Source organism: Cygnus atratus, chromosome 2 (genome assembly GCF_013377495.2).
Source record: "Cygnus atratus isolate AKBS03 ecotype Queensland, Australia chromosome 2, CAtr_DNAZoo_HiC_assembly, whole genome shotgun sequence".
Lineage (NCBI taxonomy): Eukaryota > Metazoa > Chordata > Aves > Anseriformes > Anatidae > Cygnus > Cygnus atratus.
In genome coordinates this window covers 111,129,660-111,145,415 of record NC_066363.1, presented here as the reverse complement: position 1 = coordinate 111,145,415, position 15,756 = coordinate 111,129,660, and the positions used below count along the sequence as shown (strand labels likewise).

The 15,756-nt window shown below is 48.9% G+C and overlaps 1 protein-coding gene across 1 annotated transcript in view; it reads right to left on the bottom strand.

Annotated features, from left to right (window-relative positions):
* Positions 1 to 3,954, bottom strand: part of CABLES1 (Cdk5 and Abl enzyme substrate 1) — a 68,409-nt gene extending 64,455 nt beyond the window's left edge. Inside the window, exon 1 of the mRNA XM_035564082.2 lies at positions 3,368 to 3,954. Coding sequence (XP_035419975.1) covers positions 3,368 to 3,954 — 587 coding nt within the window. The remainder of the gene's footprint in view (positions 1 to 3,367) is intronic.
* Positions 3,955 to 15,756: the final 11,802 nt, after the last annotated feature.

Genomic DNA, 15,756 nt, shown 5'->3' with positions numbered 1-15,756 from the left:
TTAGTGGTACACAAGGTCGCACACCTATGAAAAGATCAGCATGTGCACTTTCAGCATGTGCACTTTCCATTCACTTCTCAGACCATTAAATTGCTGTTTTCACGCTGTTCTTGTATACCTAATTCTAAAACTCCGGCTGCCTGAAGGGCTTTAGGCTCAGTGAATAACCGAGTCTCAATCACACACAAAAGGTCCGATGTTTTTTCCAGCAGCTCACAAGCAAGCTCCCGACGCTGGCACGACCCTGAAGGGTGGACAGTGCCCTCCGCTTTTTGTTCTGCTCCTCTTTCAGGACTCTGCCCGTAACACACTCGTTTCTGAGAGGCTCTTCTTTTGTCCCTGAGGTGTTAAGATCAGAGGCATCTTCTGCGGATGTGCGGTGATCCTGGGGGCTTCCTGCAGCGCCAACTTGCACCTTGTGAGCCCCACAAAGGCTGGGCAAGTCTACAAATCCGGCATCCCCCTCCACTGCGTCTCTCTGGACGATGAACAATTAGGCCAAAACCTAGCTATTTAAAACAGGCAAATGCTTTCATATTTTCAATAACAGCCTGAGCACTTACACAACAAAACGCCGTGGCAGTGAATGGAGACCTGAACGAGGAAATTGCCTCCCCTCTGTATTGTCAAAACTGAATGAGATGGAAGGTGAAAGGCGCAGAGACTTTCTAATGGGTAGAAACAAATTGAATCTTTACGAGCTTTAATAATCACACATTAATTTCAGAATTAGTCAGGAAATGAGATTTGTTCTGTAGGTCAATAAATTCTGAAGATAAATCCATTTGAGCCACGGTAGCTTAAACATCCTTTTGACTAGATCCCCCCACCCAGCAATTGCTCAGCAGATATTCCTTTCTATTGCCTTGCCCAAACCAGCTGCTGCAGGAGGAATTCCCCTTCCCATCTGCTGTGACACAGCGACACAGTCAACTGCAACTGTAAGTGGTGTTTAAACTACAAATCCAATCACTGATTTGTCTCCCTACACACTCGTTTCTTACAACCTGAGCCACTGGAAAAAGTCGCGTATAGGAAAGGAACCTTCACGTATGGAAACAACGGTGTTTCTTGCAAAGAAAACTACAGCAAGAAGAATTGTAGGCTTACATAAAAACAAGTACGTGGATGGGATCATTACCTAACCTCCAGACACTGTAATGATTTTAAATTGGTGTTGCTGAAATCTCGTTCCACAGAAGTCCTGGCTAATTCAGACGAAGCTATTAAAACGAATTATAATTTGACACAAAGGAAAGCCGTGGCACAATCTGGCCCTAGTTTCCAGTAGTGTCCTCAGCCGCCCATTCACCACATAACTGAGACAAACTTCTTCAGCACCAGACAACAGCCTTCGGCATCAACAAGCCAACTACTGCACAAGCGTTTTTTTCCCATTTATGCGTAATTACACCCTAGCCTCCGAACAGCTAGAAGCTCCACGTCCTTTTTTGAATCATTTATTCCCCGTGAATACACAGGGAGCACAAACCCAAACCACATTAATGATAACCCTGTTAAATATAAACCAGTGCACAATTATACAAACTGCTAACACAAACAAAACAAAACAAAAAAAACAGGAAACTCTGATTAGACGTTCACGATGGTTTCTGAAAACTAAATAAAAACAACAACATAACGCAGCCTGTCTTGCCTGATATGGTAGTAGAAAATGGTTTCATGTTACCACATAACTTACGTGTCCAAGCACAGGACTAGCCTTTTCAAACGACACCTCAAACTCATTTTCAAGTCCTGCTGCAAGGAGAACGAAAGGGAGGCAGGAGAGACAGCAGAGGTACACAGGAGCTAACAAAAGCCCTGATTTCTCTCTCTGCTCCGCATCCTCCTTCAGGTGAGCCGAAGTCTGTCCCCGGTGCCTGGTCCGTGCCTCCCACCCGCATCACGCCCGTAAGGGCAGGCCATGTGCCGGCCATTTGGCTCCTTCAGTCTCCGTTAGGAGAGCGGCAGCAGGTCTGCTTGAACTCCCTGTTCTTGGGCTGGCGCCAGCAGCGTGCATGCCTATGATTTATCTTTCGTGCGGCGAAGAGCGAGCCTTCGCTATCGGAGCCCGAGCGGTGCCTTTCCGCCGAGGTGCGGAGCGAAGGCCGGGTACAACCTCTGCGCGCACGCCGCCACCTCAAGTCCATCCCATTTCTATATTTAAGAATAGTATGTTTTCCAAAACACAAACGCATCTATTGAACCCAAGCCAAAGCCTGCCCTGGACCGCACATGTGCCGCATTATGGCCGTCAGCAGAGCTGCGGGCTTCGCGGGAAGCTCTCCTTCACGGGCACCCGCTACCAGCGAGCGCTGGGGAGTTGCACAAGGTCTTTGCCGCAGCTGAACCTAACTCTCAAGAAAACAAAACCCAGCTCCTACCTTACATCGCACACCACAAGTGGCAGAGCACTCAGGGAGGGCCGTTACGGGCAGGTTGTGGAAGGAGGAATTCAGAGAGCAGCAAAGAGGGGCAAGGGAAAACAACGATGGGATGAGGATGGGCTGGGGGAAGAAGTGATGCACGGGGGATCTGAGCATCTCTCCCAGAGCCGAGCACGGGACCAAGGAGTGCAAGCACGGAAAAACGAGGAGGATCTTTGGGAATACGGAAAGATGGCACGGGAATCCTGCACGGATAATCAGCTCACTAAGTGGAAGGCTGTGGAGAATGCAGGCTGTTGGACGCCAGGAGCAAACTGCTGAGTGCAGCTGTCACCTGACACGTTCCAGAGTAGGACAGCAGCCCCCAAACCTGTGGGTCACAACCAGCTCCCAAGGCCACGGGTACTCTCCTGGAGTCCCTCTGATCTCTCCAAGCCAGTTGGTTGTGATTGAGCTCTTTCTGCAGCAATCTCTGCTCAGGTTACCCTTCTGAACCCTGGCAGTAACAGCACGTGACTCCAAGTCTACCTGCTTGTCCGAGGGAGCGACACGGAGCGAGCGTGGCAAGCAGGGAACGTGGGAGCGGTTGGCTGGGAGCACGCAGTCGTTTCCTCCGGCTTCCAGCCTGCTTCTCCCTCAGCCTGCGACACCCGGGCACGATGCGGTGCGGGAGGAGCGTTCAGTACGCGTGGCGCAGCTGCTCCACGTGCATTTGCGCGTCCCTAGCCCAAAAGCGGTGGTTGTTCAAGCAGGTGAGGTTACACACTTGGGGGCGAGCGAGCTCGGTAACGGGGAAAAGGATGCCCTGAGGCGGGGAACAGCGGGTAGGGACACCAAGAGCTCGTGGATGAAGGTGGAAACGCCTTCCCGCGGGGAAGGAAGGGGGAAGGAAGGAGGGAAGCGGCTTCCCACCTGCCGCTGCCCGGGGCCGCCCCCCCGCCCCGTCCCGTCCCTCCCCGTGCCCCGCCGCCGCTTACCGGGATCGCTGCAGCTCGAAGGCGGCGGCGGGGCCGGGCTGCCCCAGCTCGCAGCCTCCTCCACCGCCGCCCTGGGGGCTGGCGCGGCCGAAGGGCACGGGCAGCACGCCGGCCGTGAAGGAGTTCAGGCGGCCGCGGCTCCCCGCCGCCGCCGCGGCGCCCAGGAAGGCGGCGGCCGGCACCTGCACGGCGGCGAAGGCGTCCTCCTCCTCCTCCTCGTCCTCCTCGCCGCCGCCCTCCTCCTCCTCCGCCCCGCCGCGGGGCCGGGGGGGCTCGGCGGGCGCCGCCGGGGGGCTGCCCAGCCGCGGCGGCGGCGGCGGGGGCGGCGGCGGGGCCTGGCGGGGCCTGGCGGCGGGGCCGTCGGCCGGAGGAGGCGGCGGCGGCGGGGGCCTCCCGTCGAGGGAGATGCTGGTGAGGAAGGAGAGCGCGGCCTGCCTGCGACGGGGGTCGCTGCGCGGCGGCGCCGCCGGCCCCGCTCCCGTCGGCAGCGGCGGCCCCGGCCCCTTCCTGGGGCAGGGCTCCGGCGGCGGCGGCGGCAGGGGCCCGGCGGCGGCGGGGCTGCCGGGGCTGGCGGCGGCCGCCGCCATTGTGCGTGGCTGTGCCGGCCGGCTGCCCGCTCCCTGCCGCGTCCCTGCCCTGCGGCCGGGCGCTCCGCTCTCGCTGCCGGGCTCCCCGCTAGGGCAGCGGGCGGGCGGCGGGGCGAGGCTGCCGTCGGGCCGCCGGCGGGGCCGCCCCGGAGGGCCGCATGGGGGTGCCGCGGCTATCACGTGCGGAGCGGGGAGCGGAGCAAAACAAAAGCCCGGCCAGCAGCCCGCAGCAGGAGGAGGAGGAGGAGGAGGAGGAGGAGGAGGAGGGAGAAGGGTGGGTCTCGGCGAGCTCCCTCCTTTCAACCTCTCTCTGCTTTTTTTTTTTTTTCTTTCCCCCTTCCCTCCTCCTCCTCCTCCTCCTCCCTCTTCTTCCCTTCCTGGATGCGTGGGGGCGGGCGGGAGCAGGGGAAGGTGGAGTCTGTGCCCACATGGCCCGCCGGGCTGCCACCGCTGTGTCCCCACCGGCAGCACCCCGGCCGGGCTGCTGCAGCGAGCTGGCGGCTCGGAAAACACCTCACGAGACCCCCCAAACCATTAAAGCGCCATTAAAACACCTCACGAGACCCCCAAACCATTAAAGCACCATTAAAACACCTCACAAGAACCCCAAATCATTAAAGCACCATTAAAACACCTCACGAGACCCCCAAGCCCCCCTTCCCTCACCCCCTTCACCCCAAGCCTTCGCTCTGCCCTGCTCCGGGGGCAGTGGGGTTACTCAGGGTGCCCTCTCGCCCCCAGCCCCACTGGCCTGAGGCCAGTCCCATCACAGCGCGAAGCGCCTTCGTTTCTTCATCACTTCACTCGCTCAGCTCAGCCTTGCTACAAGTGTTTTTGTCCTTATGTAAGGGCTGGATAACACAAACACCAGCACACACGATCCTTGTGAGACAGCAACGTGCACCTCCTTCATGAAGCATTACAATGATGTGTATTATTATATCCCCGTTACAGTTTGCTGATAGTTTACATCCCTCTCAGACTGTCACAAAGAAAGCAGTGCCCCCTATGATTTGATCAAAAGTTTGCAGATTTGATCAACAAAGCTGGGCGTTTGGTCACAGAGGAAAACCTAATGCTATTAATTTTGAAGCAGCTATGGACCCAGGTTTGCCCTCCTCTCAAAACTGACCTTTTGAGCGTTCAATGACTTTAGAATTGAGCTCTGTGACTCGGTCTGATTTGTGAAAGTTTGGCCTTTACTCACCCTGGGTGCCCCAAAACCCTGCCTTTAAGGCCCCGATGTCCCTCGAGTGGGCTCTGCAGGCTCCTGATGCAATAAGGATGCTGTACAGGCAGCATGGATGGGAAATGCTGGGGGAAAGGGAGTGTTTCCCAACCCCCACCTCCTTCTAGATCCAAGTGCTATTTTGAGATGGGCATTCCCACTTCAGACTGCTCTCTTGAGGCTTAAGCTGATGCTGTCTTCCCTAACAGATGGCACCGGTGTGCTCGTCCCTGTGGTGCATCGGGGACGGATGGTTTGGCTGGGAAGCGGGTGGGCCTGAGTGCCGGACTCACCTCCCCAGAGGAGAGCCCAGCTGGCATCTCCCGTCTGTAAGGGAGGTGCTCTGTACCCTGGTGATCACCACGAGTCCTTCCAACTTCTCTTTTGGAGAGGAAGCGTGAGGAATTGCTTCCGACTGGCAGCCCCAGTGCTGCAGCAGGAGGCAGTGGGGCGGCTGGTGCTAGGGAAGCGATGCACTCAGGTCCCATGGAGAAGCTCAGGGTGCCTTTTGAGACAGTTCCACTTTAAAAAGAATTTAGGACTCTTTCGGGGAGGACTCCTGGGCCACATAGGGAAGTGCCATAGCTTCATAGCCTGACAGTCAGCACGTTCCCTGGGTGCTGACCTCTGACCCGAGGACTACTTCTGTGTTGTAGGTCATGAAACTCACACCTTCCACATTACAGCTGAGTGAGGCATACACTCATTTTTTACCTCTTGCATTTCTGACAGGAAGCAGCCACAGTGTGTATTTTTCCCCAGAGCTCAAAAGCTTGCTATGGCAACTGAGTCCTGGAGCGTATTTTCCAAATCCAGCCTCTACCAGGAGATAAGCATGGTAAAAGAGAACCGCCACCAAAATGCCGGGTGCAGGTTCGAGAGGTTTGTCTAACCTGGGGCAATTCTGATGTGTAAAGTGTGCGCTCCTTTCACAAAATCCCCCTTGTGGTGGGATAAATGTGAGCGTTATTTTGCTGTGGAGGCATAACCTCTGCTCTAGAACACCTCTGAAACTGTTCTAGAGAAAACTGTTAGCCCCCCCCTTGTCCTCACAGGTGTCCGAATACGTTTTGGCACCTGATACACTGTGTACAATTGGGAAGACTCATGTGAATGGTTGAGTTTATCGAACCTCCTTACGTCAAAGTTAGAGGGACTGGGATAAATTGTAGGTCTTTGCTAAGCTGGGGCATTCGGCTGAGGTCACCAGGTTCTTGTCACCTCTTGCAACCTCTGCGGAGCACTTATCTGTGTGCCCATGAGCCTAACTTCCTCAGGGGACCTCAACAAATGCTCCTGTGGGCGCTGTGTGGGTATGGACTGCCTTTTCCAACAGTGCTGCTAAGGATGGGTTAAAACATCCCTTCCACTGCACACGAGAACAAACCCCTTTGAGAAAGCAACATACAACAAGAAAAACACGACTTTTTCAGTCGAAAGTGAAGCTATTTTTGTTAATGAGTGGGGCACCACAGTACAGAGATAATTGGCATGTTAGAAATACCAGGTTCTCTAGACCTATTTATATGTTTAGTAGCAAATTAAAACGAATATGTACAACCTAAGGTGAATATTTTTTTCCTAGTTACTTACATCCTTTTGATCTGTGCTTAGCAGAACTGTAGATGATTGCACGGGCTATAGGAGTCTTGTTTGCCGGAGGTTATGTGGAAATGTTAAACAAATTGACTTTGCTGGTTCAAACTTTTTTCTTTGATGGGGAACCGGTGGTTGACTAGAGGAAATAGCAAACTTGAAAGGAAAACCAAAAAGACATATTCTGGAAACTTGCTTCTGTGACTGTTTTTTAAATCATTTTCCTCTCCAATTTCTCTTCCAACCAACCAGCTCTACCCAAGTGCAAGCAAATGTTTTTATTTCAGAGGTCACAGGCTTATGTAAGTGGTTGGATGACAAGTGGTAATAGGAGTGGAAGAGCGTGATAACTTTTTTACCCAGTGCACAAAATGCTGGAATAGAGAGAGAGACTCATCAGCTGTGGGTGTCTGGAGACAACGAGGAACTGGGGGAGCCAGTTGACACAGGTGAGTGGAGAGGCCAGGTTTAAAGATTTTGAAGAGGGTAGAGGGAGTTTGGACAAAAAAAAAAAAAAAAAAAAAGTGAAAGCTCAGCAATTTACCAGTCTGGGAAATGAGACTGTAGAAGTGGTGCCTCTGCCTTTGTAGGAAAGTGAATCCAAGCGTGGAAGCCTTATGTTGTCTTGGTTTTAGCGTAACTAGTGCGAAGGGAGCCCTGTTGCAATGCAAGTGTGCAGCCAACAGGAGTTGAAGAGCAAGTCTGAAAGGCCACGGAAGGTTGAGCTGAAGCTGTGCGCCTGAATGGCTTGCCACCTCAAGCTTAAAAACATATTTGCAGGTGTATTGAAAACTTTGCCTGGAACTTGAGTTAGAGACAAGATTTGTATTATATTGCGAGTTAACTCTGCAGGAATAACCAGTCCTGAGTCACCAACGTGAGTCACCAGGCCAGTGCTTGAGTGTCCTCAGTGCAGTGTTTGTGTGCTTGGGCGATAAAAACAAGTTTCTTATTGTCACTGACACATGTTAGAGCTGCAGGAGGAAGGCAGCTAGTGGAAGGAAAAGCCAATGCAATTCTCTCTTGCCGTTTTCACAGCATTGTTTTCTGACTGTCAGGATCAGTCCGGTAATGTTGTTATATGCAAAGCTCAGCAGAGAAGTCATCTGAAGGTGGTACTGCGTCACTTCTGTAGTTGAGAACAGAAGCAACTGTTACCCATGGTCATGGATCCCACTGTCGGATCTCAGCAGCTAGGCAGATTCCTGTAGCCTGTGAGCACACTTGCTGTGCAAGACTTCGGAGAAACAATAAATCAGCGATCTTATAAACGATTTGGCTTTTTTTAGTTCCTCCCCAAAGTCCCTTTTTGGAGTACAGTTGCACTTCAATAGAAGAAAGAAGCTGTAACATTGAAGAAGGACTTGGAATATGAATTTAATAATCCTTCTGCTTAAAAGAACCGTCTGGCAGAAATAAAATAGAGGGAATTTAAACACACTTCACTGAAAGCCATAGTTAAGAATGGAAATTGGATAAAGACAGTACAAATTCTTTACAAAAGACTAATACTGCATCTGGATAGTAAGTCCTATTTCGGTGCCAGGCCCTAACCTTAAGTCTGTTGTAAATTTAGCCTGATTCTCAGAAAAGCTAAGTACTTGCTTCCCACTGGTAATTCTTCAGGAGCCTGAGTGTTTTATTTTTTGAAGTCTGCTCTTGCTAATTGGATATAAAAGCTTGACACTAACATGCTTGTTGCCTTGTTTAAAAAACAGAGTTCCCTGGATATGCAGAGACCCACACTTGTCACTTTACCAGGAACCTAACTTTGTTTTCTTGCATTTTTCTAGGGTATGTGCCAACATTAGCCAGTTAACATAAACCGAATTCTTATACAGCAGTGGTAAAGTGGGAGAGGTTTGGGGTCGCCTAGCATTATGGTTGGAGCAGTGTGGGCAAGATCCTGTGCGTAACTGGCAGGAAGCGCAGAAGCAAATGCCCTTGGCAAAGATGAAACGGTGCCTCCACAGCTCAGCTGACATGCAGATATAAAGGTCACCAAATTAACCTGCTAATCATTTAAGATGTCAGAGGTGTGGCATGTGTGGTGTTTGTGTGCGTGTTGTACCGCCTTGAAAGGCTTCTGAGGTCTTCGGTAGGCTAGCAGTACACGTGTGGGTGGTGGGGCCAATTTGGTAGATGTTTGTCTCTTCAAGAAATTAGGGCACTCTAGTTAAGTGGTCAAAACCGGAATATATATCATTATTCCAACATACCATACCTTTAGGTGGGGCTGGTGGCAACAGCTTTTTAATACGACTACTTAACATTTTCCATTGTAACACCTTGGCATTTTCTATGCTAGATCCTCTTCAGGCCAAACATTTTTTTTTCAGGAAACTTTGGTCAAAATGGTTATGCCAGCTCCAAGAGCAGGAACAAGAAAAACGCATTGCTTCGCCCACATTAGAAATTCTTTTGACCTTTGCTTTGAAATACCCAAGCATTCCTGCACTGAAACAAGAATTTAGGAGGTGGGCTTCTGTGTCTGAGGTGGGGCTGGGGAAGGAGGAGGGAGTGCCCTTCCTGTCAAAATCCACCCACCTTGGTCCAATTTTAAGCCTTTGAATCATAGCGTGCATGTGCTAGCTGGAGACTTATTACTGCCTCGCAGCTAAAACTGCCAGTGATGTCTTCCCTGAGCAAACTTCTGCCTTCTGCATTTCCCGAACCAGCTGAGTGCACCCAGTCCCCAGACCTACAGGAGCGCAGGAAGGGATGTTCCCAGCTGTTCTGGGTCACGGTGGAGGCAGCTGCTGAAATATGGGTTCAGGGCAGGCAAGTGGTGCAGAGGAGGGAGCCGTAAGGTTGGGTGCGGGGAGGGAAGGAGCTGCACGAGGAGAAAACACCATCCTCCCTTCTGATGGATGCACTGCAAGGGGGCTGAGGGGAAGCACACCCAGCCTGAGTTCTCCTTCCTCAGTTTTTGCACACTTGAATTTTTAAAGTTACTCATTCAACTTAGGCTCGGTTTGAGGATTTCTGTTGTTGGTGGTGTTTGTTTGCTGTATATACTTGTGGATCCCTTAAGGACGCACACTCAAACAGGAGCTCTGTTTTACTAGTTGTTGCTAAAATGCTGACCCGTGCTGCTGCAATGAGCTTGCAGGGTAAGTAGACAAAACAAGGAAGGTGGCCGTGTCTGAGCTGCAACTGGAATGTAGCAGTTTCTGGCTTCTATGTGTGTGATTAAATGGGAACAGGGCCACATAGCTCCTCCCTCCCTTGGAAAACAAAAACTGTGGACACTTGTGCAGAAAACAATCCTGGTCTGTGTTTGTCCTTGTCTCACTGCAGTTTCTTCAGATTTTTTTTTATTTTTATTTTTTTCAGTATCATAATAAGTTAACGTAGGTGTGAGGTTCAAGAATGCAGTGGTCTTTATTCAGGTGAGGAGAACAGGCAAATGTCCTGTCTTCCTGGCAGTCTCCTTAAGCAGACAGATAAATAAAAAGCAGCTTGTAATGGCAGTAGAACAAAACAAGACTTACCACTAAAAAGAGCTTTTTTAAATGTTTTTCATAAAGTGACAGCTGTGATTTATCCCATTCTTTACCATTTTGAGATAATTTGGAATTGAATATAGAATCACTGGATATTAAGATTTCAGTGGGAAGCCTGGGAGAACATCCGTCATCACCATGGTGTTTGTTAATTTTTAATCATCTCGGGATAATTTTAAAACATAGCTGCAGGTTTCTGAAACATTCGTGTGAGCAAGTCTTTAGGCACGTTGGCTGCCTAGGGTAGGAAAATCCTCCAGTTCACAGGACAGTCTGACCAAATTGCTGCGTGAGAGGGAAAATACTGTTGACACCTTCTGAGACACGGTCTTCAATGAGGGTAAAAACATTAAATAAATAGCATCTGAAGTTCCCAAAGGGGCATGCTGCTGGAGTGTTTTACTTCAGAGACTGTTGCATGAGTTCATCGTGTCTGTAAAAGTTTAATATCCAAGTTGAAAAGAAAAAAAAAGTTCAAGGGATTTTTTTTTTCTCCTCTTGAAAATATTTAATTCAGTGTGAACGAAGGAGGCACATGGAAAATTTTGGCAGAGCGAGCTGAGGTTTTGCATCGTCTCAATGGCATTTTTCTGCCTGTGTGCAATGCAATCCCCCAAGAATGCCACGCTCGGTACGCTCCAGGATTTCAGGGTAAATTGTCAAGCCCTGTGAACTTCAGGAGATCCTCAGCAGGTGGAGATCGTCCCCAGCTGGTAGAAATCCTGAAACCCTTGAAGTAGAGCAGGCTCCCCTCATGCCACCTCGGCCTGCCTGCACAGGTGGCCTGGGCCCCTTCTCCTTGCCCTCATGGTGGGCACAGGCCTTGCCTGGGTCTTCTCTGAACAATACTCCTGTGTAAATATTTGCCACGGGCAAATTTCCAGCATAATAGTGCCCAGCAAGGTCAGCTCTGCCTCTTTCCCAGGGCGGCCAGATAAACTGGCACAACACACTGAGGGAGACAGAGTGGCGGTGACCTTGGTGGGGCTGGGGCCAGTCTTGGCCACAGGCCGGGTGTGAGGTGGTAGGGCAGCTCCACTCCCCCAAAAACCCTGAATAAACACTGCTAATGCTGGTGTGTGGATGTTTGGGAGTCCTTGTGGCCAGGTGAACTCTCTGAGGGGGCTGAGGGCCTGCTAGGGTGTGGGGACACTCAGAAATGGCATAGGTGGCCTGACCCTGGCATGGACGCCCAAGGGTTATGTCCGGAGAATGGGTTCTCTTCTTCATCACACCAAGATGTGTGTGAAGGGAGACCCCTAAATCCTACTGCTTGCTTTTGTGTTGGATGGGGAGGGAGTCCAGCCTTCATGAAGTACAGAAAATTCATCCTCAGAGGAATGACCAGAGACAGCTGGCTGCAATTCAGGGGGCAAAACAGCAGCTCAATCCTACCCTGAATAACCACAACTTGTTATATGCACGTCTTGCATAGTCTGATAGAGACTAAAACTGCAAAAAAATGGTCTGAGTGGGATGCCTTCTTCCCTCAGAAAAGTTTTGGCAGGAAACTGCCAAAAGAAAATGAATAAAATGAAAAAATAAGCAGAAAAAGAAAATGAAACAAATGGAAAAGTGGTCCCCTAGCAGGAGAGATCCAAAGTCTTCTGCTGTCTCCACTCCGACTGAGCAGCACCTTCATGTAATAATCTTTATGCTGAGATCAATGGGGCTGTTTAAATAAAAGAAGCATTTAAGTGTAAAAGAAAGCCAGAGAAGAGAGACTGCATTCAAATCAAAAGACTAAAATTCAAGCCTCCTTGAGCCCCAAGGAAAGGATAAATCCTTTAAGCTGTGAAGAAGTAAATGCTGGAGAAAGTCTGTGAAATCCATTCTAAAGCTTATCACAAAATAAAACTCAGTTAATGGCCAGAAAGAAAACTGAACGGTTCAAAGATGTGGCAATGTAGCAGAAGAGAACAGCTCTGCTAGCATGACATTTTGTCTGTATTTGGTGCATCTGCAGGTCTTTCTGTTTGGAAGCTTGACACACCAGTAATTCCTTCTTCCAATGTGAAAATAAATAGTTTATTTCTAATTTACTGCAACGTCTCTGGAGGTGGCTGTTTTTTTTTGTGCTAGCCCCTCAGGAAAGAAAGAAAATGTTCAGATACACACCAAAAAGGAATTAACTAGATTTTGGCTATATATATATATATAGCCAAAGACATATATATGTGTGTGTGTGTGTGTATATGCAAGTATATATATAGAGATAGATATTTCATTTTCCCCTGCGGGGATGTAATCCAACCAGATATAATAGGACATAATGAATACACTCAAACTAGAGCAATAACAAGGATATGTAGCAGAACTATTCTGCTGGCTGTTTTTGGAAATGTTTTAGCTGTTTCCATCATGCCAGCATGACTGTGTTCCTATGGGAACAAGCTTCCTCATAGCAAGAGGCTTCTATAGCAAGAGAAGGTGACTCCTGGCTAAAAACTTGGGGTTTAGCACAAAACTTAATTCTCGGTAAATATTATTTTTTTTCTGTGATATTTGGATTACATTCACTCATTTTCAGAACTAATTAATTATTTTTTTTTCTACTCTGTCAGTGAGGCAAGATGCTATCAGCTACATTAAAACTGTCATTAGGACTAGCTAGTAGATCCTCAATAGTAAAAGCTTGTTCACACCCTCCTTGCAAGTATGGTGTTGCTTCCAAGAGCTGCATCCCAGTGATGGAACCCTTTTGAAAGGCACCATGCTGCAGCAGTAATCCCATACACTTTAATAGGACTATAGGTGAATTAAAGTAGTAGTATTCTTTGTGAAGAAGCCTATTAGAATCTGGCTTCATGTTAACAGCTGCCTTCAATGCATATCTCCTCTGAGAAGCAAGGTCTTGTGTTGTATATTGTAAGAGTATTATGTTGCTGTAATGTTTACTTGCAGCAGGAGTAATGCTTACGGGAAAAAAACGTGGAACTTCAAAGCTCTCTCAAGGATGCCTTTGAAAGAAGGGATTACAGGGGAAAAAAACAACCAAACAAACAAACAACCAAACAAAAAAACCAAAAACAACAACAACAAAAAAAATCAATATGACCCATCAGAGAATGAAGCAATTGCTGTAGCTAGCTGAATATTTCTTTGAATCAGTATTCTGAGTGTTCATACCCTGAACTGAAGCTGATCAAATGTATCTGCTTAATTTTTAATTCCTAACTGTAAAAACTGCCAGCAAAGTAGCTGTTACGCACGTAAGTGATATGAAGAAGACAGAACTTAATCTGTTGTTCTTAACCAGCAGATAATGAATGGACATACTGGAAATTGTAAGGAGGCTGGGACTCAAATTTCAAGGCAAGCTTGTAAACTGGGGGGAATTACCCAGTAAATGGAGTCGGATGTGCTGTACATCAAGGGGACATATGTAAATGAAACCTCAAGTGTGGTCCCATCATGTCCCATCTGGTACTATGAGTCCAGAAATACCATTTTCCTACAAACAAATGAAACAAGGATGTCAGAATTGTATCCTCCGGTCTTGTCCTTATTCCTCCTGTAATCACTGCTGAAACTTTTCTAGTTCTGTTCTCAGTGCTGGTTCATCACTGTCTTGTCTCTGCTGGCATAGCCCTGGCTTTCCTTGCTGGTGCTCTAGTCTTGGTGCAACTCTTCTTGTACCTCACTTGAAGTGCAGAGGGTGGCCATGAGGCATCCACCTGCTGAAGGCAAGGGGACCTTGTGTATGCCATTTCCCTTCTTATCCTTAAGGCAGGTGATGGTGAGCTGGCCCTGAAGAAATCTGAAGGTGTGTTAGACTCAGAAGACTTTAGGCACCAGTAGAAACCTCCAAGAAAAGTACTGGAGCAATGGGCTTGTTGGTGATAAGGTAGGATCGCTGCTTAGTGTTGAGAAACTGAAGCACATTTCAGGAGAGATCTGCTGTCTGCCCTGTTTTATGCACTGCTGGTTCAGGCCACCTCAGCAGCTTACAAGGGGCCACGAAGTCCCTCCTTCCTGTACAGTTTCACCTGAGTGATTTGTTATTTTTGAGGGTGGAAAACACGTTTCTGAGAAACAGAAGCAAAGAAGAACAGACTATAAATAATCACAGAATGGGTCGGATTGGAAGGGACCTTTTCAACTCTAATCAAAGCTTTGATTAGTGCTGACATTCTGTCTAATATCAAGAAACTTCCTGGTTTAAATTTCCACCTGCTCGTAACAGCAAAGGCATGTTGCCACCCCTCTGTATTTTTGTGCTTAAGAAGGTACAGGAATTTCAAAGTGACGAGCTACAACACCTAACCAGCATTTCAGCGGAGCCGCTGTTCTGATAATGTATCATGAAGCATATACTGTACCCTTGGAAACAGCCGTTTGCAGTTTCTGTCTTTAGAACGATCTTTATAGCTCAGAGGAGAACTGCACAGCAAAAACATGGGTGTGTTAATCCGTTGTAAGCTTGATAAGACGTGAATTTGTTTGAATAGCCATCTGCTAGTCTTGAGACTTTAGTGTTTGCTTGCCAACTAGAACAAGGTAGGCTGAGGGTTGTTTTGCTTTTATTGCTGTATATGAAGTACACCTGGATGCAGAGGAAAATAGGATGATGATGGACCGTGAAGGCTGAGCCAATGACGAATGAAAGTAGGGCTGTTTTTCCGGGAACTTCAAATGCTTAAATTCAATGTGCAAGTGTTTCTAGAGTAGGTGTTTTTGAAGGGCACCAAGCCAAGTAGTTTTAAGGCCAAATGTATGGCTGTTTAAAGAAATACATCACAGAGCATTAAGAGTGACTCCCATGAAACATCGTTTGAATCGTGCCTGAATTTTTGCAGTTTTGCCCCAGCTTAGAGCCAGCAAGCAGGTACGGCAGGGCACTGTAACACTCGGTGCCGAACACGGTCACGGAGGATCTTTCTTTTCCCTCCCCGCTCCGAGTGTTCCCTTGCAAGTGTTATGAAATGCAAAAGCAATAGCACTGTGTGGGTGAAGCCTAGAAAGCACAGCTCCCCTAGAAGCAGGCTGGTAGTGCACGTGAAGCGTGCCGGCCTTGTTTATTCTCAGGATAAATGCTGCCTCAGGGAGTATACCGGGGTGCCCCGCTTTGTACGGGGACTTTCCTCTCCCCAGATGACGGTGGCATGGGTCAGATTTAACCTGAAGGCAAATGCTTTCACTGGAAGGAGGTGCACAGGTGGAAGAGCAGTGGTTTGAAGGAGAAAGAGGGCTGCTCTTCGCCGTGACCGCACCAGGATGGTGCTACGCCAGCTCCCCCAGGTGTGGAGTCCCTCGAGCTGGGAAGTGCCCTGCGCTCATCCTTCTGCCCTCTGAAAGCAACGCGGCGCTGCGTGCACGGTGGCTGATTTCAGCAAGGCTGAAGTCCATCAGAGTGATCTTTAACTTGGCGTGACTGACTTAAGGGCTTTTTTTCCTTTTTCATTAGCTGCATGAGGAGTACAGCACATCTGATGCAGGACACGGCTGTGCTTTGTCTTGTGCTGGAGCACG